This window comes from Panthera leo, chromosome D3, assembly GCF_018350215.1.
Source record: "Panthera leo isolate Ple1 chromosome D3, P.leo_Ple1_pat1.1, whole genome shotgun sequence".
Classification (NCBI taxonomy): Eukaryota; Metazoa; Chordata; class Mammalia; order Carnivora; family Felidae; genus Panthera; species Panthera leo.
Window position 1 is genome coordinate 44489480 of NC_056690.1, and position 27245 is coordinate 44516724.

At 38.8% G+C, this 27245-nt stretch overlaps 1 protein-coding gene and 1 pseudogene across 7 annotated transcripts in view; both read left to right on the forward strand.

Annotated features, from left to right (window-relative positions):
• GREB1L (GREB1 like retinoic acid receptor coactivator) overlaps window positions 1–27245 on the forward strand; it is a 174567-nt gene that overhangs the window by 115738 nt on the left and 31584 nt on the right. For all 7 annotated transcript variants that reach the window (XR_006195366.1, XM_042911022.1, XM_042911025.1 and 4 more), the window contains 4 exons: window positions 5556–5736; window positions 7906–8098; window positions 23450–23583; window positions 26489–26828. Coding sequence is in view for 6 of the 7 variants with exons in the window: in XM_042911022.1 (XP_042766956.1) it covers window positions 5556–5736; window positions 7906–8098; window positions 23450–23583; window positions 26489–26828 (848 nt within the window). In the remaining variant the exon portion in view is untranslated. The remainder of the gene's footprint in view (window positions 1–5555; window positions 5737–7905; window positions 8099–23449; window positions 23584–26488; window positions 26829–27245) is intronic.
• Window positions 14774–15246, forward strand: LOC122203969 (annotated as a pseudogene).

The following is a 27245-nucleotide window of genomic DNA, read 5'->3' on the forward strand; positions in this document are numbered from 1 at the left end:
TCTCCTGCAAATGGACACTTCTTTACTCTTTCATTGTTTTGCATGACCTTAACACTTTTGGCAAATATAGCCAGTTGTTTTGTATAAAATCTTCCAATCTGGGAATGTCTGGTGTTCTCTCACAATTAGATTGAGGATACATGTACTTGTCAAAAAGACCACAAAAATAGTATTATGTCCTTCTCAGGGCATCAACTTGATGTCGATATGTCCAATAGGTGATGTTAACCTTGGTCACTTTAAGGTGGTGTCTGCCAGGTTTCTCCACTATAAAATTACCGTGTAGCTCTTGGTAGTTGATAAAAAATATTGGGAGAATACTCTGGCATTTTGCTAATATACCTTCAATCATGAATTTTAGCATCCATCAGTGGATTCTACATGCAGCTTATTGTGGTATTTGCATAATGATGATTTTGCATTTCTACCATTTTTCCTACACTTATTAGTGGGATTTATTTATTGAGTCCTTTTGTAAGGAGCTCTTCCTCAAATTTTATTTAAAGCAGCAAGGATTTGTGAACATTTATTTTATTCTATGGGTCATTTCCAATACTATCATTATTTATTTTGGTCCCAAGTTTTCTAGCTTTGGTCACTGGGAACCCTGTTGGCTAGGCACTCGTGTCTTTTTTTTTTTTTTGTCTTTTTGTCTTTTTTTTAAAGACTATGTTTTTAAACAGGTTTAGGTTCACAGCCAAATTGAAGGGAAGGTACAGAGATTTCCCATACTCCTAGCCCCCACATATGTAAGGCATCTCCCTTATCAGCATTCCCCATCAGAGTGTCTTTTTGTTATAATTAATGTGGCTTCATTGCTAGTATTCATTTAATATGTTATGATCCCTTTTTGTATACTTATTTTTTGGAACCACAGATCTTCCAAAGTTATTTTTAATTTCCTTGCCCCAAACCTTAAGTTAAACTCTTCTCCGAGGAACTCTCTGATTCCTCTTATTGAAGAATGCTATTTAGAAAGCAAAATCCAGGCTAAGTGTGCTTATTGTTACTGGGGTGTCATTGTCCCTGGACTTACTCAGCAGACAGAGGTAGGAAATGTATGTTTATTAACCTATGTGCGTGTGCGCACACACACACACACACACACACACACACACACACTTCTTTATTTCTGTGTCTACCTCTATATCTATATTTTAAAATACAAGTTTGTACTGAAATATGGACACCACAGGGTTCATTTTAGTCTTTCCTCTTTCTTTATTTGTAACTTCTTTCTCTGATGGGGTAAACCTAGTTCTCATTATCTACAATATATTCACTTCTTTGATTTTTTTTCTAGCAGTTATACAATTGCTAACCCACACTCCTGTGAGAAACAGATTTGCTAACTAAAGTTTTTGAGTCTTTAGTATTGTAGTATCCATCCAAAACACTGATTTGCTTTACTTATGTTTGTTCTTTTCATCCTCATCCCCTTCAGTGTGGTTATGTTAGGTTTCATTTGTAACTGTTTGGGTTCCATTTTGCCTATCTCTGCGCCCCCTGCCCTTATCCTTGGTTGATTTTGTTTATTGCTATGGTTCTAAGAGCCAAAACTATACAAAATGGTATATTCAGAGAAGTGTCTGTCCCTTCTGATACCTACGCTGTTCCCATTCTCCTTTCTGCCTCTTTTCCACTTACTCACCTATAAGAAATCAATCTCTTTAGTTTCTGGTCTATCCTCTGCATTTCTTTTGCAGAAAGGAGGAGATACATGTGATTTTCTTCCATCAACTTCTTTCTTACACTTATATTGTTTTAAAATTTTTAACTAATTTAATATTATTCCATTTCATTATGGTTTTAATTTGTATTTTTCTTATCACTAATGAAGTTGAATATCTTTTCATATTTTGAATAGCCTCTGGATTTTTTCTTTTAGGAAGTATTTATTAAATATTTTTGCTCACTTTCTCTTGGGTGTGTAGGAGTAATGTATGTATTCTGAATACAAATTCTTCATTAGTAATACTTATGGATTTAGGAGTCTTGTCGTTTTATTTGTAATGTCTTTGATGAAGAGAAGTTCTTAAGTTTAATTTGTCTATCCTCTGGGGTTTGTGCTTAAGAAGTCCTCTATGAGTTCATACAGTTTTCTCTGTGTTGTCATTTAAAAGTTTCAGAGTTCAGGGGCGCCTGGGTGGCTCAGTCAGTTAAGCGTCTGACTTCAGCTCAGGTCACGATCTCGCAGTTGTGAGTTTGATCCCCCCCATCAGGCTCTGTGCTGTCAGCTCAGAGCCTGGAGCCTGCTTCAGATTCTGTGTCTCCTCTCTCTGCCTCTCCACCTCTCACATTCTGTCTCTCTCTGTCTCTCTCTAAAATAAACATTAAAAAAAATTTTTTTTAAGTTTTAGAATTTTGTCTTTTACATTTAAGTTTTTAATCCACTTGACTTTTTTTTTTTTTTTTTGCATATTAGGTAAGGTAAGATTCAATATAATTTCTTGGTTCTTCACCAATTATTAAAGATCCCATGCTTTTACCACTGATCTGCAATGCAAGTTTTATTATGAAGCAAGTTTCCATATGTATGGGGGTCTCTTTCTGGGGACTATCCCTGTGCCAAAACCACTTTGTCTTATTAATACAGCTCTATAGTTCTTAGTCTCTGGGAAGGGAAATCTCTCCCACCTTTTCTACTTTAGGACTGTCTTGATTCTGCCATATACATTTTTAAAATAATTTTTCAAGGTAAAAAAACTGTTAGAATTTTTATTGGAATTACTTTGTATCTCTAGATAAATTTGAGAATTTATTTGTAACTATATTTTATGATATAGCTCTATTTAGGTCTTCTTTAATGTCATTAATAGTTTCATCACTTTCTTCATAAAGATCTTATATACCTTTTATAAGACCTATTTCTAGATACTTAATATTTTTTATGTTATTGTAAATGTTTTTAAAAATATATATATTTCTTAACTGTTTGCAGCTAGTGTATAGAAATGCAACTAATTTTTATAAAGTGATTCTGACTCCATCACTTTAATCAAATTCTTATTAATTTATTTATCTGTGGATTATTTTGTGTTTTCTATACAGACATATTATTAGTAAATAATGATAGTTTTGTTTCTTATTTTATAGTTACAAGTGAAAAATATCAGAATATACAATCACAAAATTCTAGGTAGCACAGTATGCATAGGAAAAGACACAGGAAGGAATGCAAAGAAATGTTCACAGCTTATTTTGAGTTAAAGAATTATGGATAAATTTTTCTTTTTAATATATCTCTATACTTTCCAGTTTTTCCAAGATGACTATCTATCACTTTCATAACCAGGAAAGAAACAAAACTTAAAAATAAAAGCAAGTCTAAAACAAACTTTAAAGGTAAGGATTCCTTACTAAAAATGCCCAGTTAGAAATTAAAAACTCAAGTACCTCTGATGTGCCTGCTCCCCACCAAGATTCACCACTGCAGAGCCAGATGGTTGTATAGTTATGAACTAATACATGTGTTATATCTAAGAGAATCTCTTAGATTCATGGAACTTTGTCTTTACATTAGGGCATGTATGAAATTGACCTGTCAAAGGTCTTTATTCATTTGTTTTGAAGTATAGTCAATTCTTAATTATCCATAAGGAATATTTTTATTCTTTATGAGTTATTTATGACCTTTTCATATTGAGTTACTATTAACTTGCACTGCTTATTTCCTAGGGATAAACTTAGGAAATGCAGACTAATTTTCAACTGGCACTCCTCTCCCTATTATACAGATAAGATAACAGAAACCCCTTAGAAATTAAGTAGGTTTTCTCTCTATTTTTCTGTTCACCTCCTCCATCCCATGGTACTTGTCTCCCATCATGACACCTGTCAAAATTATCTGTCCTCTCCATCATAAACTCCATAAGGTTAAGATCTTTGTCTTGTTCTTCTGTGTATCCCTACACCTAGCACAATACCTGACATAGTTCCTGATACATAGTGGATTCTCAATAAATCACTATGGAATGTTGAATGAATTTTGCAAGCAATCCACTTTCAAAAAAAATCAGAATACTCACCACATTAAATATTTGACTGATTGCTTTTGGATATAGTCACAATAACATTTGGCTTCATGTGGGTGGAAATTGAAATCAATGTCTGGCTAAAGACTTCTCATGAAAAATGTTTAAAAACAAAATGAACTTTCTGCTCACCTCATCTTGTGTGATGAATTTTTCATATGGTAAAACATTTTTCCTATTTTCTTTTATACCATTTAGAGCTATTACTATTACAGCATCTAGATGCTAATTGTGTGTAATTGTTAATTGAGCTGATTCTATCTGAAAAGAAAAGCTAGATAAACAAAAGTAAGTCCTCATAATTTATAAAAGTCTTTTAATTTAACTTGTTTCTTCTTTTTAATTTTGATTTTTTTTTCACATAGTTGTGGCTAGTGGGTATGGCTGATATTGGATGCTAAATATATATTCTCTAGCTCTTGGAGCCCAGGCTGGTCCTCAAGGGCCCTGTGGCTTATCTAACCCCTAAATCAGTCTTCTGGTTCCTTCTCCTTGTTGGAGGACCGACCATGGTCTTGGGTCACAAGGCTCTCTCATCTCAGGGGGCTTAAGCCCTCCCACCATGCAGCTAAGTGTCTGGAGGTGGGGGTTGCCTTTGGTTTGGGGGGCTTTCTCCCAGATTTATTGAGAAATAATTGCCATATAACATTGTGTAAGTTTAAGGTATACAGTGCACACCTTGATAACTTGATACCTGTATATATTGTGAAATGTGTATCACAATCAGGTTAGTTAACACATCCTTCACCTCACATAATTTTCATTTTCATTTTCATTTTCAAAGAGGATTGGTTGTTTTAATTGATTATCCCAATAACACCTTCATGTGCCTCAAACTATTTAGATGTTTGAATGTGGAAGTAATTATATTATAGACAGATAGAATGGTACAGTACTGAAGTTTCTATTTCTAACATTTTGAGAAGATAGTAATCTTGGGTAATTCAGTTCATTTTATAAATTTGTTATGTAATCCAACATTCATGGAAGACTGCCCATACTCAGATACTGTGCAAAACTGTCACTATATAAAATGAGTAAAATACTACCTAAAAGAGCCCACAGTCTAGTTGTGGTATATTTGGACATCTTATGTTATTATCCTTTTTTAATATTATGTTTTGTTGCTAAATTTGGGATAAAGAAGGTTATGTGAATATATTAATTTGGCTAAGAGCTGTAGCTCTAAGTGACCTATAGTAGCTATTAGCAGCAGCACTTCACTATAAATAGGATTTAATTAGACGCCTCATACATTCGACTGCTTCTACTTAATGTATCAGATCATTGCATGTTGTCCTTTGTGTGACATGTAGGAGTGGGCTAAGGTGTTCTAAAGAAGAGAGAATCTGATATTTCCTCATCAAAATTGTGGTGGGGAGTATGCAAAATGAAAAAATATCTGCTCTGTAAATTTCTGTATACAGCCACTACCCAGTATATCAGTTGACATTGAACTTTAGTTTATCTCATTTATATATATGTATGTGAAAAGGTAAACTCTTTTTTTCTTCTTGGCAGGTGTCCTTGTAGACTTGGGTCTGGAGGAAAATGGGACAGCTTATCAAAGAGCAGAGAAATATGTTGTTCGTCTAGACAATGAGATTCAAACCAAGTTTGAAGTTTTTATGAGAAGGGTAAAACAGAACCCGTACACACTGTTTGTGCTAGTTCATGACAACTCCCATGTGGAACTAACGAGGTGATTGCTTCAGAGTGAGCAAATATAGTGTTTCTTCTAGCACAGCAATGGTTTTGTAAAAAATTCCTGAAAAGCCCAGAGACCCTAACACTTGGCATCTTCTTATTGGTAACTTATTCCTACTCTTTCCCTGCTCTTTCAGCTTTCCCTACCAATTTAGTGTTGACTTCATTTTAACTATACTATGAATGAATTTATAAATCCCCATTAAGGGGCACCTGGGTAGCTCAGTCAATTGAGCAACTGACTTCAGCTCAGGTCATCATCTCACTGTTTGTGAGTTCAAGCCCCACATCAGGCTCTATGCTGACAGCTCAGAGCCCACTTTGGATTCTCTGTGCCTCTCCCCACTTGTTCTCTCTCTCTCTCTCTCAAAAGTAAATAAACATTTTAAAAATCCCTATTAAAAAGCTGTCTTCAGGGCATTGAGGAACTCAGCGGCCTCAGAGAAAGGGCAGCAGCAGGGAGAGTGAGGTTAATGAGCTCCAAGAAGGGCCATATGCTTTCCTTTCCCTGTCCTTCCTCCTCCCCAGTTCTTTACCATTTTTTTTCCTCCTTCCTCTTCTCTATGTTTCTCCTCTTCCATGCCTTTCTCTCTATCCACATAACTTTAAGCAGTAAAGATGCCACTTAAAGATTTCAGAGCAGAGTGCCTGGCTGGCTCAGTCAGAGGAGCATATGACTCTTGATCTTAGGGTTGTGAGTTTGAGCCCCACGTTGGGTGTAGAGACTACTAAAAAAATAAATAAATAAATAAATAAATAATCTCTAAAAAATAATTTAGAAATCTGAGCATATCTGAAACATTCCCCAATTTACCGGTTTAAACAGAGAATATCCTATTTCTTAGGTGGGCTTACAGTGAAAGAAGAGTAAATGGGGCATGATGGTGCCAGTTTGGCCCCCTGACCAAATTACAGTAATTATCTGTTAAGGGATGTCTTTGATCCTACGGGTTTAAAAGGCAGTTTCAAGCATCATCAAGTGTTTATAGATTTTCCTTTCTTCAGAACACACTGAGGTTGAGAATATGAAAGATTTGTAGTATGTTGTAGAAATATCAGAATTGCAAAAGCACTTGTTCAAAAGCCAGAATGTATTTGGCGCTCCACAATCTGAACTCTAGAGCCATATGTAGGTATAAATAAGATGTTAGTTTTAGAAGAAAGAAAGAAAGAAAGAAAGAAAGAAAGAAAGAGAAAAAAGGGAAGAAAGAAGCAGAGAGAGGGAGGGAGGGAGGGAAGGAGAGAAGGAAAGAAGGGAGAAGGAAGGAAAGAAAGAAGGAGGGAGGGAGAGAGAGAGAAGGAAGAAAGGAAGGAAGGAGGGAAGGAAGGAAGGAAGGAAGGAAGGAAGGAAGGAAGGAAGGAAGGAGAGAGGGAGGGAGAGAGGAGAGAAGGAAGGAAGGAAGGAAGGAAGGAAGGAAGGAAGGAAGGAAGGACTTTGCCCAGATTCTCTTCAGTTGTTCCTAGTGTTCTATGAGCAGAAATAACTCAGTGACCTGATATACCTCATGTTTGAAAGTTTGGAGTAATAGCTGTGAGGATGTGTATTGGATCTCTCTATATTTAATTCCCCAGGGCACTGAGATTATTTCTTTGACAAAAAAAAAAAAAAATCTGTGGTTTTGAGGCTGCATAACAGCCTGGTACATTCAAATTGAACATAATTGAAAATGATTTATATGTAAAAATTTTGTTCATACTGAGGGGTAGGAGGCCCCTTTGTAACCTCCTCATAGTCTAACATCCTCAAGGGAGGAAGAATAGTAGCATTAACATAGAAGGGATCCCTTGCCTCTCTGGGGTACCAATTATTGCACACTTACAAGCATCATGTTTTGATGGAGAAACTCATTTAGATGAGTTTTCAGACCAAAGTGATCCATCTCAGCTACAGATTTAGATATCCTTGGCCTGTAGAACTGAGTTACACTTGGAGGTATTTCAGGGGCAGACTGAAAAAGGGGGAAAAAATATATTTGAAATCTGTCTGAAAGTGGTAAGAAGGAGTGTAATTATTTCTCTTTCAAATTAAATGTTGGTTGCCTCTACTCCTTCTCCCAGTTAAAAAGAACTAGAAAAATAAAAACTAAAACATTATCTCCATTTTGATGACTGTTTCTGAATCTAATCTGTTAAATTATTAATGTGACTTTCAATATTTCTACAGTGTCATTTCGGGCTCTTTGTCACATGGTGAACCTAGTCATGGATTGGCTGATAGAGTCATTAACTGCAGAGAAGTTCTGGAAGCTTTCAACCTGCTGGTGCTCCAGGTTAGCTCATTCCCATACACACTACAGACCCAACAGTCTCGTATCAGCTCCAGCAATGAGGTTCACTGGATACAGCTGGACAATATGGTGAGTCTCTATTCTGCTCTCTTATACACAGTCATTATTCTCAGTTCCCCCGGGAGCAGAATCTTGTAATAAAATATGGTCATGGATTTGTAAAATACCATAAGAGTTCAAAACTCTAACTAACATAAAGCTTTATCTCCTAAAAGTTCCATGTAATTACAATTATTATAAGACTAAAAACTAATGAGTGTGTCCAAAATAAATCTAATTATATTGTTCTTTTTAAGGTTATCATACAGATACAAAATTGTCCATCCTATATAGTACCCCCCCTCCAAAATGTGATGTTATTTTATACAGTCACCAATAGCCTGGACTATCTTTGTGCTTTTAAACCATTAATTTCAATCTGAGACTTGGAAATTTATTATCCTTTTGAATGGCTTTTCTGTCATGTTAAAGTCTTATTGATCTGTATGACTATAAATCATGCTCATGTTCCCCCAGCAACTGGATTTTTTTTCTTTTAATCAGTTCTCAGTCTTCTGGTTAAAACATAAGATTATGATACTGTTACTTTAAATTACTCAATAGCATTTAATATGTTGAGCACCATCTCAAGGTTGTATATATTCAAGACTATATATTTTTTTTGGCTTCAGTCCCTAAAACCTGGAAAATATTTTCTATGACCTATACAATGCATGACAAACATACTACCAAAAAAAAGAAATAAGTGTTTCATAAAAAACAAAGAAGATTAGCCATTAAGCAATGGATCCTTTGTGTAAAAAATATTAAACATGGTGGGGACGCCTGGGTGGCTCAATCAGTTGAGCGTCTGACCCTTGGTTTCTGCTCAGATCATGGTCTCATGGTTCGTGGGTTTGAGTCCCACATTGGGCTCTGTGCTGACAATGCAGAGCCTGCTAGGGATTCTTTCTCTCTCCCTCTCTCTCTACCCCTCCCTTACTTGTGCACTCTTTCTATCTCAAAATAAATAAACTTTAAAAAAAATTAAAAATGAAAAAATGTTAAACATAATGGATATTTTAAAATAAGCATGTTTAAGTAAAAGATGCCAGATATGTCTTAAGTAAGGATAACATTTATTCAGGGGTGCCTGAGTAGCTCAGTCGGTTGAGTATCTGACTTTGGCTCAGGTCATGATCTTGCAGTTTGTGGGTTTGAGCCCCACATTGGGCTTGCTGCTATCAGCACAGACCCAGCTTCAGATCCTCTGTCCCCCACCCCCCCTTCTGCCCTCCCCTGCTCATGGTTGCTCTCAAAACACACACACACACACACACACACACACACACACACACACACACACATAAAAAAATCATCCCTATGAGGTGCCTGGGTGGCTCAGTCAGTTGAGCATCACACTCTTGATTTCAGCTCATGTCATGATACCAGAGTCATGAGATGGAGCCCCATGTCAGGCTCTGTTCTGAGTGTGGAGTCTGCTTGGGATTCTCTCCCTCTCTCCCTTTGCCCCTCTCCACTGCTTGCATTCTCTGTCTCTAAAGTAAAAAAAATTTTTTTTAAATCATCACTGTGAAATTGAGATCAACATAGAAAAAAGATAAAAACTTCAAACTTGAATCTAATTTACACCCTTACACCCTCACCCTTACACATTAGGGAAGAAACTCCTAACCATTAGCCTCCTTTCATTATCCTGAAACCAACATCCTCAAAAAGGAAAAATTGGAAAAAACAGAGTAATTCAATTAAAAAAATACTAAGCACTTGTTGGGCTTGTGTTAGATCTTTCCAAGAACACAAAGAGAACTGACCATTTAAAGGAAAAAGCAAAGTACATATCAAAGTCACTGTTATCCAAAGTAGAATAAGATATACATAGAGAAAAGAGATCAGTGATTGCCAGAGGCAGGGGTGGGGTGGATGAAATGGGTGAATGGGATCAAAAGATACAAACGTTCAGTTATAAAATAAGTTAATCCTCAAAAAATTAAAAATAGAACTACCCTATGATCCAACAGTAGCACTACTAGGAATTTACCCAAGGAGTAAAGGAGTGCTGATGCATAGGGGCACTTGTACCCCAATGTTTATAGCAGCACTTCAACAATAGCCAAATTATGGAAAGAGCCTAAATGTCCATCAACTGATGAATGGATAAAGATGTAGTGTATATATACAATGGACTACTACTTGGCAATGAGAAAGAATGAAATCCTGCCATTTGCAGCAACATGGATGGAACTAGAAGGTATGATGCTGAGTGAAATATGTCAGTCAGAGGACAGATATCATATGTTGTCACTCATATGTGGATCTTGAGAAACTTAACAGAAGACCATGGGGGAAGGGAAGGGGAAAAAAATAGTTAGAGGGAGGGAGGCAAACCACAAGAGACTCTTAAATACAGAGAATAGACTGAGAGGGATTGGGAGGATGGGGGAGAGGGGAAAAATGGGTGATGGGCGTTGAGGAGGGTGCTTGTTGGGATGAGCCCTGGGTGTTGTATGTAAGCCAATTTGACAGTAAATTATATAAAAATAATAACAAGTAAGTCCTGGGGATGTAATGTACAGCATGATGACTATAGTTAATACTGTATGGTATATTTGAAAGTTGCTAAGGCCTTAGAAGATCACATCACCAGAGAAAAAGAATTATAACTATATGTGCTGATGGATGTTAACTGGACTTCCTGTGGTGATCATTTTGCAATATATATATGTATATTGCACACATATATAGGCATACCTTGTTTTGTTGTGCTTTGCTTTATTGTACTTTGCAGATATTTCATTTTTACAAATGAAGATTTGTGGCAATCCTATATCAAGGAGGTCTATTGGTGCCATTTTTTCAAACAGCATTTACTCACTTTGGGTCTCTATGTCACATTTGGTAATTCTCACAATATTTAAAATTTTTTCATTATTATTGTATTTGTTATGCTGATCTATAATCACTGATCTTTGATGTTACTATTGTAATTGTTTTACGGTGCCACAAACCACACCTATGTAAGAACATGGACTTAATCGATAAATGTGTGTGTGTGTTCTAACTGCTCCACCAACTGGCCATTCCCCTCTCTCTCCCTCTCCTTAGGCCTCCCTATTTCTGGATACACACCAATATTGAAATTTGGCCAATCAATAACCCTACAATGGCCGCTAAGTGTTCAAGTGATGGGAAGAGTTGCACATCTCTCACTTTAAATCAAAAGCTAGACATGATTAAGCTTAGTGAGGAAGACAAGTCAAAAGCTGAGACAGGCTGAAAGCTAGGCCTCTTGCTCCAAACAGCCATGTTATGAATATAAAAGAAAAGTTCTTGAAGGAAATTAAAAGGCACCTGGCAGGCTTAGTCAGTTAAGCATCCGACTTGATTTCAGCTCAGGTCGCAATCTCAGGGTTGTGAGATCGAGCCCTGCATTGGGCTCTGTGCTGGACATGGAGACTGCTTAAGATTCTCTTTCCCTCTCCCTCTGCCCCTCCCCAACACTCGCTCTTGTTCTCTCTCTCTCTCTCTCAAAAAAAGTGCTAACCCGGTGAACACATGAATAATAAGAAAGTAAAACACCTTATTGCTGATATGGAGAAGATCTGAATGATCTAGATAGAAGATCCTATCAGCCACCACGTTCCCTTAAGCCAAAGCCTAATCCAGACCAAGGCCCTAACTGTCTTCAATTCTGGGAAGACTGAGAGAGGTAAGGAAGCTGCAGAAGAAAGATTGGAAACTACCAGAGGTTAGATCATAAAGCTTAAGAAAGCTTATGCCTTCTGCATAACATTAAAGTGCAGCAAGTGCTGATATAGAGGCTGCAGCAAGTTATCCAAAAGACCTAGATTATTAATGAAGGTGGCTACGTGAAACAAATTTTCAATGTAGATGGAACAGCCATCTATTGGAAGAAGACGCCTTCTATGTCTTTCATAGCTAGAGAGAAGTCAATGACTGCCTTCAAAGCTCCAAAGGACAATCTGACTGTCTTGTTAGGGGCTACTGCAGCTGGTGACTTTAAGTTGAAGCCAATGCTCATTGAGCATCCTGAAAATCCTAGGGCCCTGAAGAATTATGCTAAATCTACTCTTGTCTGTGTTCTCTAAATGTAACAACAAAGCCTGGTTGACAGCACATCTGTTTACAACATGGTTGATTGAATATTTTAAGCCCACTGATGAGACCTACTGCCCAGAAAAAAAAGATTCCTTTCAATATATTACTGCTCATTGACAATGTATATGCTAACCTAAGAGCTCTGATGGAGATGTACAATAAGATGAATGTGGTTTTCATGACTACTAACACAACATCCATTATGCAGCACATGGGTCAAGGAGTAACTTCTTATGATTTAGGAAAATACATTTCATAAGGCTATGGCTGCCATAGACAGTGATTCCTCTGATGGAAATGGGCAAAGTTAGTTGAAAACATTCTGGAAAGGATTCACCATTCTAGGTGATTAAGAACATTCATGATTCATGGGAAGAGGTCAAAATATCAGCATTACCAGGAGTTTGGAAGAAGTTGATTACAACCCCCGTGGATGACTTTGAGGGGTTCAAGACTTCAGTGGAGGAAGTCACTGCAGATGTGGTGGAAATAGCAAAGAACTAAAATTAAAAGTAGAACCTGAAGGTGAGACTGAATTGTTGCAATCTCATGATAAAAATTGAATGGATGAGGAGTTGCTTCTGACGGGTGAACAAAGAAAGTGGTGTCTTGAGAAGGAAACTACTCCTGGTGAAGATGCTGTGGAGATTGTTGAAATGACAACAAAGGATTTAGAATATTACATGAACTTAGTTGATAAAGCAGTGGCAGGGTTTGAGAGGATTGACTCCAATTTTGAAAGAAGTTCTACTGGGGGCAAAATGCTATCAAACAGCATCACTTGCTACAGAGAAGTCACTCATGAAAGGAAGAGTCATTCAATGTGGCAAGCTTCATTGTTGTCTTGTGTTAAGAAATTGTCACAGGCACCCCAGCCTTCAACAACCACCAACCAAATCAGTCAATAGCCATCAAAATCAAGGCAAGACCCTCCACCGGCAAAAAGATTATGATTTGCTGAAAGTTCAGATGATGGTTAGCATTTTTAAGCAATAAAGTATCTTTTAATTAAGGTATGTACATTGTTTTTTAAACATAATGCTATTGTACACTTAATAGACTACAGTACAGTGTAAACATAACTTTCGTATGTACAGGGAAACCAAAAAATTCATTTGACTCATTTGATTGTAATGCCTGTTTATTGTGGTGGTCTGCATCCAAACCCTCAAATCTCCAAGGTATGCCTATATATAAACAGAATCATTTTGTTGTACCCCTGAAAACTAATACAGTGTTACATGTCAATTATGTCTCAATTTCAAAAAAAGAAAAAATACCACATTGTATACCTTAAATATATACAATTTTTATTTGCAAAAATAATAGCTGGAAGAAGACAATTTTATAAATTAAAAAATAATTTTTAATGTGTATTTATTTTTGAAAGACAAAGAGAGACAGAGCATGAGTGGGGGAGGGGCAGAGAGAGAGGGAGACACAATCTGAAGCGGGCTACAGGCTCTGGGCTGTCAGCACATAGCCCAACGCAGGCTCAAAGCCATGAACTGTGAGATAATGACCTGAGCTGAAGTCAGATGCTTAACCAACTGAGCCACCCAGGCACCCCTGGAATAAGACAATTTTAAAAAATCAAAATGCTCTGGGGATTGAAATGAGGGAGAAGTCCCACCCACTTAAGAGCATTAGAAAATGCGACATGGAGAGAGCACAGTGGATGGGCCTTGCAAGAGAGGAAGGAAGGAGCAGACAGACTGAGGTGTGGGCTCTCCTGAGAGCAGACAGCTCGGGCAGCACCACAGAGGAGGAAACAGGGATTTTTCAGCGAACACTAGGAGGATGAAAAGAAACTTGGGACTATATACATGGAAGCTTGAAGTCCCAGGCTGGAAAAGTTTACACTTATTACAAAGGCATTAATGATTTTCTTGTAAGGGCATGGTATTATTAAAAATATGGTTGAGCCTTGGGGTGCCTGGGTGGCTCAGTCGGTTAAGCGTCTGACTTCGGCTCAGGTCATGATCTCACGGTCCGTGAGTTCGAGCCCCGCGTCGAGCTCTGTGCTGACAGCTCAGAGCCTGGAGCCTGTTTCAGATTCTGTGTCTCCCTCTCTCTGACCCTCCCCCGTTCATGCTCTGTCTCTCTCTGTCTCAAAAATAAATAAACGTTAAAAAAAATTTAAAAAAAAATATGGTTGAGCCTTGAACAACACAGGGTTCAGGAGGACCCACCCCTGCTCAGTTGAAAATTCGCATATAATTTTGACTCCCCCAAAACTTTACTAATGGGCTACTGTTGACCAGAAGCCTTACCGATAACATAACACCTATTTTGTATGTCATATTATTATATAATGTATTATTACAATAAAGTAAGCTAGAGAAAAGAAAACATTAAGAAAGTTGTAAGGAAGAGAAAATACATTCACAATACTGTAAAGAATCTGCATATAGGCAGAGCGACTGCCAGTCTTGCAGATCTGTCTCTTGCTTCAACAGTGTTTAGACAGAACAGACCCAGGGATGCCCCTTCTTCCACCCTCCACCCACCCTCCAACCTCTTTTCCAGTCACAACCTCCAGAACCATCTTCTCACCGCCTTCTGGCTCCAGGAGTAGCTAGGACCAGTTTTTGAGCTTAGCTCCTTCCTTATTGCCAATCAACCATGAGCTCCTGGATTTGTCAGAATGATTCCATTAAGGTGGAGGCTGCCTTCAACTGCCTGGCCAACATTCATCTGCAGGGCTCTAACACCTACATCTCTCTGAGCTTCTATTCCAACCTCAACCATGTGGCTCTGGAGGGCTGAGAGTCTCTTGAAGATACAAAATCAGCATGGCAGCCATGCCCTTTTTCAGGATGTGCAGAAGCCCTGTCAAGATGAGTAGGGTAAAATACTGGATGCCATGGTCTTGGAAAAGAATCCGAAGCAGGCCCTTCTGGATCTGCATGTTCTGGGTTCTGCCCACACAAATCCCCATCTCTGTGACTTCCTGGAGAACCACTTCCTAGATGAAGAAGTGAAACCCATCAAAAAGTTGGATGACCACCTGAGTCACTTCTGCAGGCTGGCTGGCCCCCAAAGCTGGGCTGGATGAGTATCTCTTCCAAAGGCTTACTTTCAAGCATGATAGCTGAGAGCCTTTGGAGCTCAATGGCTTTTGAGGGACCCATGTGCATCCCACAGGATGTCAGGACTTCTGCCTGAGCCTCTCCCTGCAGCCACTAGGCAGCTTTTTAATCCCCATGAAGTCCTCCCCCAAGCCCTGCACCGAATGGAAACAAAGCTTTTTGCAGAAAACAAAACAAAACCTTGTGTAAGTGGACCTATGCAGTTCAAACTTATGTTGTTCAAGAGTCAATTGTATTATCAGAATGCACGTATTTCTTTTATACTAACAATGTAAATGCACAACTTGATGAATTTTCACAAACTGAAAGCACCTTTAGAATCAGCACCCAAGATGAAAAAATAGAACATTACCACTACCCCCAGAAGACAGGCATTGCCCACCAAAGGGTAACACTCTTCTGGCCTCTTCCACCCTACATTTAGTTTGCCCAGTTTTGAACTTGAAATAAATGGAATCATGCAGTTTGCATTCTTTTGTATATAGCTTCTTTTACTCAGCATTGTTTATGAATTCTTCTCTATTTTGCATGAGTCATAAAACGTTCTTATTGCCATATATGGATTACACTGGGAGAACACCACAATTCATTTATCCATCCCATTCATTTATTTCAAATAGTGCTGCTATAAACATTCTAGCACATGCCTTTTAGTAGACACAGGTATGTATTTTTGTCAGGTGTATATGTGGGAATGAACACATATGTTCAGCTTTAGGAGATGCTGAGAGGTTGCAATTTAAGGCACTTCGTTAATGATAGAAGTCAAATCAAAGTGATTAAAAATAGATCAGTTGGGGTGCCTGGGTGGCTCAGTCTAAGTGTCCGACTTCAGCTCACGGTTTGTGAGCTCAAGCCCCACATTGGGCTGTGAGCTGGCAGTGCAGAGCCTGCTTGGGATTCTCTCTCTCCCTCTCTTTCTGCCCCTCTCCTGCTTGCACTTTCTCTCTCAAAATAAATAAATAAACTTTTTAAAAAATAGGGAGATCAGTCATTTGACTTTTCTGATCATTCAGATTAAAATTAACAAATACATAGTGGTCCTAGCAAGAAGAAGTATAGGAGAAATGGTCAATTTTTTAGGATTTTTTTTTTAGTTTATTTATCTTGAGAAAGAGAGTGTGTGTGTGCTTGCTAATGGGGGAGGGGCAGAGAGAGAGAGAATCCCAAGCAGGCTGCACACTGTCAATGTGTGGGGCCCTTGGGGCTCAATCCCACGAACATCATGACCTGAGCCAAACCCAAGAGCCAGATGCTTAACTGCCTACCTGACTGAGCCACCCAGGCGCCCCACCTAGGATTTTTTTATTGGGGAAGAGGCAGCAGTCAGAGATGTCTTTGAGGTGATGCCTTTAGTTGAAGAAAAAGTTCAAGAGGAACAGTGATCTGTGGAGAGCAGATGAGGTGGAATTTGAATGAGTTAAGGCTGAGATGAGTGCACTATTGCATATGCACATTTGGAGTTTCTACTTTATGGTGCTTTATGACATAGTTTTGGAATATTTGTCAAGAACAATGATCACCGCAATCCCTACCAAAATAACACCAGCATTCTTCACAGAGCTAGAACAAATAATCCTAAAATTTGTATGGAACCAGAAAAGACCCCAAATAGCCAAAGCAATCCTAAAAAAGAAAACCAAAGCTGGAGGCATCACAATCCCGGACTTTAAGCTGTATTACAAAGCTGAAATCATCAGCATGTGTGGTACTGGCACAAAAACAGACACTCAGATCAATGGAACAGAAGAGAGAATCCAGAAATGGACCCACAAACACATGGCCAACTAATCTTTGATAAAGCAGGAAAGAATATCCAATGGAATAAAGACAGTTTCTTCAGCAAGTGGTGCTGGGAAAACTGGACAGCGACATGCAGAAAAATGAACTTGGACCATTTTCTTACATAAACTCAAAATGGATGAAAGACCTAAACATAAGACAGGAAACCATCAAAATCCTTGAGGAGAAAGCAGGCAAAAACCTCTTTGATCTTGGCTGCAGCAACTTCTTACTCAACCTATCTCTGGAGGCAAGGGAAACAAAAGCAAAAATGAACTATTAAGACCTCATCAAAATAAAAAGCTTCTGCACAGCGAAGGAAACAATCAGCAAAACTAAAAGGCAACCGACAGAATGGGAGAAGATATTTGCAAGCAGACATATCAGATAAAGGGTTAGTATCCAAAATCTATAAAGAACTTATCAAACTCAATACCCAAAAAACAAATAATCCAGTGAAGAAGTGGGCAAAAGACATGAATAGACACTTTCCCAAAGAAGATATCCAGATGACCAACTGACACAAAATATGCTCAACATCACTCATCATCAGGGAAATACAAATCAAAACCATGATGAGATACCACCTCACACCTGTCAGAATGGCTAGCATTAACAACTCAGGCAACAACAGATGTTGGCGAGGATATGGAGAAAGAGGATCTCTTTTGTACTGCTGGTGGGAATGCAAACTGGTGCGGCCACTCTGGAAACCAGTATGGAGGTTCCTCAAAAAACTAAAAATAGAACTACCCTATGACCCAGCAATTGCACTACTAGGTATTTATCCAGTGGATACAGGTGTACTATTTCGAAGGGGCACGTGCACCCCAATATTTATAGCATCGCTATTGACAATAGGCAAAATATGGAAAGAGCCCAAGTGTCCATCAACAGATGAATGGATAAAAAAGATGTAGTATATGAACCTACGATGGAGCATTACTCGGCAATCAAAAAGAATGAAATCTTGCCATTTGCAACTACATGGATGGAACTAAAGGGTATTAATGCTAAGCAAAATTAGAGAAAGACAAGTATCATATGACTTCACTTGTATGAGGACTTTAAGAGACAAAACAGATGAACATAAGGGAAGGGAAGCAAAAATAATATAAAAACAGAGAAGGGGACAAAACGTAAGAGACTCTTAAATATAGAGAACAAACAGAGGGTTACTGGAGGGGTTGTGGGAGGGGGGATGGGCTAAATGGGTAAGGGGCCTTAAGAAATCTGCTCCTAAAATCATTGTTGCAGTATATGCTAACTGACTTGGATGTAAATTTAAAAAATAAATAAATTATATTTAAAAAAAAAAGAACAATGATCACAGAAGCAGCTGGTGTGGATAAAATCATTGAAATAGACAATGAAGAGAACTACCAAAAGGGCAGTGAGGTCAAGGACTGACAGGCACACACCACTGGATTTGGCCTTAGGAGTCTTTGGTGACCTTCCAGGTAACAGTGTCTGTAGAGCAGAGCATTTGGCTGGAGGAAAAGCAACGATAGCAGGGAGAAGACAGGGAGAGCTACAGGATGAGGGTCATTAGGAGGGCAGGACTTGGGGAGGGATATTTATTTTTATTTTTTTTGCAGGAGAAGGGACATTTTTCCAAAAGACATAGTGATTCAGTATGATTTGTGATTTGTGACTCTTGGGATGCATGTTTCTTTTGAATAACATCATTCAGAGTTTTGTAACATTTTAAAAGGGTGGTCCCATTGACATCTATTACAAGGTTTATAATACAAAACTAGAGCTATAGTTTAATGCAAACTTAATGATTGGGGAAAGTTTTCACATCTACTTCCCATTTTTAGTATCTCTAGTTCTTGATCTACAAAGTCTTTGTAGATTAATAAAATACTGGCTCCAATTGATCACAAGCCATCTGTTTAATAACCCACCCCATAATTTTGCTAAGAAAGAAATTACACTGAGGACAGGTGGATGCATCCTATCCAGCAAGTTAAATGCTGTACAAAATGCTGCATTTTAACTTGGAGCATTAAAATGGAGCATTAAAATGCTCCAAGAATAGGCTTGGAGTAGGATTTTAGATTTTCCCAAAGAAGCAGGACCAAAAATGAGAAGGAAAGTGAAGACCACAACACAGAAGAGAAAGCTTTTCCACGGACTCTGTGCCAACAGCCGGATAAGGAGAGAATGCAGATGAATGACTTTTCATCCTGAAATGACTCATTTGACACAATTATCCAGAACTCAACCAAGAACCCAGAAGGAAGGAAGCAAACAAATAAACAAAATGGCTTTCAAGCCTCCAAAACAGAGGCTGCTCAATGTATGTTTTAAGGCTCTGCTGTTTCGAAGAACATACTCTGGTCCTCTAATAAAGCATTTTTACTCTTGAAGATCCTATTCCAACAAGAAGGAATAACTGGTTTGGGGGGTCACGAAAAAATAATTAAAAGCTGTCAATTAAATATTGCTTTATTTTCTATCTTTTGGGCCTTTTGAATCACACAGTTGCTTATCTGTTTGGGTTACTAAAGAGCTCAGAAACAAATTTGTAGCCCACTTCTAACAAAATGTGCATTTTTGAGAGCACTAGCTTCATCCCTGGCCCAATCTTATTTCTCTTACCCTTGCTTTTTCTTCTTCTGACTGCTTAATTTATTTGTAATTTATTATATTTATTATATTTAAGATGCTGTATTACCTTTATGAAATGAGTTTGTGGGTGTTTAAAGAAAAATGCCAGCGGCACCTGTGTGGGTCAGTCAGTTAAGCATCTGACTCTTAATTTCAGTTTATGTCATAATCTCACCGTTCATGGGATTGAGCCCTGAGTAAGGCTCTGTGCTGACAGCATGCAGCCTGTTTGTGATTCTCTCTCTCTCTCTGTCTCTCTCTCTCTCTCTCTGTCCCTCCCCTGCTCGTGCTCTCTCTCTCTCTCAAAATAAACATTTTTTTAAAAAGGAAAAATACCAATACATAATAAATAACAAATAGAGACTAAAACACATGGGCCACACGGCAGCTAGGAGAAATGACTGGGAAAAATTAATGTAGAAAATAGGAAAGAAAACCATTGTTTGAAAAAACACAGATGCATGAACTCAAAAAGCTTGCTTAATATTCTGGGACTATTTACATTTAAGGACATCTTGTCATACATCTCAGGATCCTCTGAGGGAATCTTTGTGTCACATCCCAAAATAGTTATTCATTTTCACAGTGATGACTGAGTCATCATGAAGGGGGGATAAATTAAATACAGGGAATTCTGCTTATGAAGGCAGAAAAGCATAGATTCCATTTTTAAATAAATATTTTTTGTAAAAGAGTAAGATTTTCTGAATTACCATCATTAGATAACGTCAGAAAAGTTAAGTTTTTTGTAATAGGATTTTTGAGTTTGTTAAGTTCCGGAGAGTTCTATATATAGCATATGTATCAGTATAGAGAATTGCTTCATGAGGGAAAGGTCTGACCTGTGACTGTACCAACCTAAAAAATGCTATTCTTCAGAACATGCCTGAACAAAGCAAAGAGAAAACAAACCATCTGTTAAGTCACCATCTGCCTTAAGAAAGCAGGTCAACATTAACCACATATTAAGTTCATTTGAAGGGAAAAAGAAGTTTGGTTTCTGTCCCCAAGATAACTGTGGAGTTGATATCAGGTTGTATAATGAAATACAGTTTTTTCAGCTTTATTGAGGTATAATTGACAAATAAAATGATAAGATATTGATTTTATTTTAACAATTGGTTATCGTGTTTATTTATTTATTTTTAATTTATTTATAATTAACATACAGTATTATGTTAATTTCAGGTGTACAACATAACGATTCAACAATTCTTTACATTACTCACTGCTTACCATTAGTGTAGTCACCATCTGTTACCAAGCAGCAGTATTACAACATTATTGGCTATATTCCCTATTCAGTACTTTTCATCTCAGTGACTTCTCTGTTTTGTAACTGGAAGTTTGTACTTCCTAATCCCTTTTATCTACTTCATCCATCCTTCCATCCCCCTTCCCTGTGGCAATAAACCAGTTTGCTTTATTCATTCATTCATTCATTCATTCATTCTCTGTATATTTAACAGTTTTGGGTTTTTGTTTGTCTCTTTGTTTCTTTGCTCATTTATTTTGTTTTTTAGATTCTACATGTAAGTGAAATCATATGGCATTTGTCTTTCTCTGATTTGTTTCACTTAGCATTATAGCTTCTGGGTCCATCTATGTTGTTGCAAATGGCAAGATCTCATTTTTTTACTTTAAGTTTTATTTGAAATCCATTTTTAGTTAACATACAGTGTTATATTAATTTCAGGTGTATGTAGTAATTTAACACTTACATACATCGTCTGGTGTTCATCACGACAAGTGCCCTCCTTAATCCCCATCACCTATTTCACCCATCCTCCCACCCACCTCCCCTCTAGTAACCACCAGTTTGTTCTCTATACTTAAGAATCTGTTTGGGGCACCTGGGTGGCTCAGTCGGTTGAGCATCCAACTTCAGCTCAGGTCATGATCTCACACTCCATGAGTTCGAGCCCCGCGTTGGGCTCTGTGCTGTCAGCTCAGAGCCTGGAGCCTGCTTCAGATTCTGTGTCTCCCTCTCTCTCTGTCCCTCCCCTGCTCATGTTCTGTCTCTCTCTGTCTCAAAAATAAATTAAAAAAAACATTTAAAAAAAAAGAATCTATTTCTTGATTTTCCTATTCCTCTCTCTTTTTTTGTAAAATCTCATTCATTTTGTAATTGTAAAATTGTAAGATATTTAAAGTGTACATTGTGATGATTTGATATACATATACACATACATTGTGAAAGGACTCCTCCCTTCTAGTTAATTAATACATCCATCATCTCACATATTTATATATACATATAAATATATGTGTACTTTTTTTTTTTTTTAATTTTTTTTGATGTTTATTTTTGAGACAGAGAGAGACAGAGCATGAATGGGGGAGGGGCAGAGAGAGAGGGAGACACAGAATCGGAAGCAGGCTCCAGGCTCTGAGCCATCAGCCCAGAGCCTGACGCGGGGCTCGAACTCACGAACCGTGAGATCGTGACCTGAGCTGAAGTCGGATGCTCAACCGACTGAGCCACCCAGGCGCCCCTATGTGTACTTTTTAGTAAGAACATTTAATTTCTACTCTCTTAGCAAATGTCAATTATATATTATAGTGTTAACAACTATAGTCACTATATTATACATTAGACCCTCAGACCTTATTCATTTTATAGCTAAAAGTTTATACCCCTTTTACCAACCTCTTCCTATTTCCCCCACCTACCCCCTGCCCCCCCCCACCCATGGCAACCACTATTCTACTCTCTGCTTTAATGAGTTTGACTTTTTTTTTTTTTAAGATCCTTTATCTGAGTGAAACCATGCAGTGTTTGTCTTTCTCTAACTTATTTCACTTAGCATTATGCTCTCAAGGTCTATTTGTTACAAATGTCAGGATTTCCTTCTTTCTCATGACTGAATAATATTCCATTGTGTGGACATATACATATACGTACTGTATCTTTTTTATCCATTTATCCATTGACAGACACTTAGTTGCTTCCATATCCTGGCTATTGTGAATAATGAACATGGGAGTGCATATATCTCTTCTATATCCTATTTTCATTTTCTTTGGGTAAATACCCAGAAGTGGATATTTATTGATCAATGATTCAATTTTTAATTTATTTGAGAAACCTCCATATTGTTTCCCATGGTGGCTGTACCAACTTATACTCCCACCAACAAAGCATGAGCGTTTGCTTTCCTCCACACCCTTGTCAACATTTGTTATCTTTTTTCCTCTTGATAAACAACTATTCCAACAGGTATGAGGTGGGGTGCTTGGCTGGCTCAGTCAGTCAGTAGAGCAAGAGACTCCTGATCTTGGGGTCATGAGTTCAAGCCCCACATAGGGCCTAGCACTTACTTAAAAAAAAAAAAATGAACAGGTGTGAGGTGATATTTCACTACAGTGGTCACCAAGTTGTTATACATTAGATCCTCATTCTGATTTGCATTGCCCTGATGATTAGCGGTGTTGAGCACCTACTCATGTACCTACTGACCATGGGCATGTCTTCTTTAGAAAAATGTCTATTCAGTTCCTCTGCCTGTCTTTAAATTGGATTGTTTGGGTTTTTTGCTATTGAGTTATGTGAGTTTTTAAAATATATTTTGGATATAACCCCTTATCAGATATATGATTTGTAAATATTTCAACTATACTATAGGTTGCCTTTTCATTTTGTTGAGGCTTCTTTTGCTGTGCAGAAGCTTTTTAGCTTGATATAGTATCACTTGTTCACAATTTTTTTAACCTTCCAGGAAATAATATATTGCAGGGATTTCTCCTCATCCCTAGGAAACAAGACACATTGTATCCTCTCCTCACTGGATTTTGCTCTGTTTTGAATCAGGAGGACATGAGCTGTGAGGAGAAGTTGTACTTCGGCCTGAATGAATACAGTAAGTCTCTACAGTGGGGAATCACAAGTCCACTTTTGAGATGTGATGAGACTTTTGAAAAAATGGTGAACACGCTCTTGGAAAGGTAAGTAAGGACCTTCAACTTTTACTTTAGCCATACTTGTGTATCTAAAATAGCCGAAAGTCTCTTATGTCACTGTCACAGGAAGTTTGGTGGAGCACCGGCTGTGCAGATCCCATGCAAAGGCAGAATAAAAATAACATCTCCTAAGATGACCTTTTACTCACATAGGTTTTCTGTGATCATCCAAGACTAACAAAGGAAACTAGCAACCCAAAGTGGGACTTATCATGCTCCACTTTTCATGCTCTGAGTCATCTCCCAAGCATACGACTACCAGGGGATTAGATGGGCAGAGGGATTTACTAATTAAAGACCAGTTCCTCTGAGGTGTGGCCTCCCCCACCGTATACCCTACACTTTTTCATTTTCCCCTCTTTCCTCCTCTACTCACACAGGCAAGTACCCTTAGATGACTCAGTAAAAACTGAACTTTACTATGAGAGTGGGAGTATAGACTGGAGAAAATTAGGAGCAATTAGATCATTAAAGTGAGTTCAGTTCCAAGGGTGTCTCCTTTAGTCCCTGACCTTGGGAGTTAAAGATCATGACTTTTCTGTCTCTTCTGCTTTCTTTTTATTCCCCAAGTCCAGGTCAAACTCCAGAAGAGTAAAGAGTTTTCCTATTTTTTTCTCTCTGATTTTGGATCATAGACTTGAAGCATCACAGAGGCATTAGAATTTACGTAACCTAATACACGGCCCTCCCTGCCCTCCGCTGCAATAGTCTGTCTGACCTTCCAGTGATGGGGGCAGTTGGACTCTTTTTGATGAGGCACATTCTAATTTTCAGTAGCTTTCATTCTTCAAACTGGCCCCAGTTGATCATAAGCCACCTATTTAACAACCTGCCCTATAACTTTGCTAAGAAAAAAGAAAGATTAAAAATGAGGACAGGGAGATACATCCTATCCAGAGAGTTATTATACTGTGTCAAGAAAAGGAACAGCCTTGGAGTAGGATTTTATGTTTTTGCAGCTGTGGGATTTAAGAAGACTTAACCGACTCTGTGACATTAATCCTTCCACAGCACATGTGATCTTACTTTCCAGAATCATCCCATGAGTCTCCCTTTTAAGTGTTTCCCACCCACTGGCTTCATCTACCAGCTTGGAACGTACCCTCCATTCTGGTAACATCATTCAGAGTCAATCCTGTCAACTTCTCTTACAACCTTGGTAATACTTACAAAACAACACTTACAGTTCAGTGCAAACATAACAGCTTGTGAAGACTATTCACTTCTAAATTCATACTTCTTTCAGAGTATGAGATCTAAATGCCTATAGATCAAAGTTACCATGTATTCTAACTTTGGCTTTCCTACCTGGCCCATCAAAAAACATTAAGCTTTAAACATGGATCTTGTGTGCTCACTTCTTCCAACCCAGTCACTCAAACTAATACTAGCTATAGTTTATTGAGTGTTTGAAGAACTTGCCCAGCATTGAGTAAACTGAAGGATTTCTTCCCTTTTCCCCAATCTACCAAATCCTTGCAATGTAAGGAAATGTTGTCAGAGACCGGAATGAATCTAGACACAGCTCTGTCCCTGACCAGTTGCATGATCTTGGGCAAGTAGCCAGGTTTCTCTTATCCTTTTAACTCATCCTCCTTCTGGTAGAAAGGGGAGTGGTCAAAACCAGGCCATCCACGGTCCTCTCCAGCTCTAAAGCACTTCAAAACCACGCTATTCATTTGATGACCCTAATTGGTATTTGACCCTGGGTTTTTCTGTGCACGCCTGGCAGACCACTTGTCTTACTTTAAATAGAATTATAACGTGGAACAAAGGCAAACCACCCCATGGCCTACCCAGCTGCATGTGCTGCCAGCTGGCGACCAGAAAGCAAGTTCACAGGCTCATCCTCATTTCGCTAGCACCTCCTTTCTTGACCAGCACCTCTTCATGCCTGCAAGGGGGTCCTCTTTGTCCATTTGTACTTAACTGCCAGCAGGCCTGGCTTTCTGAGGAGTAACACACAAATGAGAGATTGATTTTCTGCCTGCTCTGTAATTGTAAAAAGTTCCAATTTGAACAAAGTGACCCTCTTACTTGGCAGTCCAGGCAGGGTGGGGTGGGGTACCAATGGGTATTGGGATGATTCAAGGACACCCCTATTTGCCAGGGCCCCTTGACTAAGCAGTGCTCAGGTGATAGGAGGCTTCACCACTAGGGGATGCTATTTCCCCACTCAGCTCCAAGTTTTCTCCAGCACCAAGGTACACTTTATGGGAAGATACAGTTGTCTTCTTTATTGGAAGATAAACTGCTGTCTGTGGAGTGGCTACCCTGAAATTAGTAATTATTAGTAATAATTATTATTTGTATGTCTGATATTTTTCAAACATACTAATGTCTCAATTTTCTTTACTGTAGTCAAGTATCAGAGAAATAAGCTGACAATACCACCATGCTAACTCAGTGCCACCAAGAGGTTAGGATCCAGGAATGATCCATTATGACTGTGTCAACAATTAACCTGACAAGACCAGTGCTTCTCAAAATTTAATGTGTATATAAACTACCTGGGAATCTTGTCAGGATGTGAGTTCTGATTCAGATATCTGGGGTGGGGGAATTTGGCATTTCTAACAAACTCCCAGGTGATACTGCCACTGGATGCTGCTGCTGGTCCATAGACCACACTGAGGGAAGCTAGGGGTTGCTAGACCATCCCGAAGCCTCTTTAGCTTGCTTTGCCTATCCCAACGGGTTCTGATTCACAGGCGTTGAAAGCTCAGCTTTTCCTTCTAGTGATGTGGGTTCCAAGGTCATGCTAGAGCTCAAGCCTTCCATTGACCAGTAACCCCTTCCCACCATGCTTAGCCTGTATTTCTCCCACAAAGACCTTGCTGTCCCAGCTGGTCCTGCTGCCTGAGTGCGAGCTCCCTGTGTTCTGTTGAAGGTACCCCAGGCTACACAGCATGGTCGTCCGCTGCTACCTTCTCATCCAGCAGTACTCAGAGGCTCTGATGGCCCTCACCACCATGGCGTCACTCCGAGACCACAGCACACCAGAAACACTCAGCATTATGGATGACCTCATCAGCTCCCCAGGAAAAACCAGAAGTGGGCGGGGACACATGCTCATTATCAGGGTGCCCTCTGTGCAGCTGGCGATGTTAGCCAAGGAGCGGCTGCAGGAGGTGCGCGACAAGCTGGGGCTGCAGTACCGCTTTGAGATCATCCTTGGGAACCCTGCCTCTGAACTCAGTGTTGCAACTCACTTTGTGGCACGATTAAAGGTCAGCAATGGTCAGACATCTCTCCTTTGAAATACCATTTTTTTCTGTTTTCTACAAATCCCACATAGGTGGCTCAGAGGCCTGAGTTTAATAGAGTTTTGCACATGTGTTGGTTTGATCTTCATGACAATGTTAAGACTAAACAAAGGGACATGTTCACTTCCCGAATTGGGAAGCCAGTTTATTAAGATTCTGTCAAGCCCCCTTTTTATCATGTGCATGCAGTTGGTCTTCCATGCTCTCCAACTGCAGGTGCAAAAATGAGATGACCCAATTTGACCCCATGTTTATTGACCTTGTTCAAGATGCATCTAGCACACGGCCATCTGTTTTCTCAGAAAAAAAAGGTAAGTTGTTCTCTCAGTCCTCTGTGGGTACCATCAATTCACTAATTCTTTTCTGTCTACCTAGCCTGTC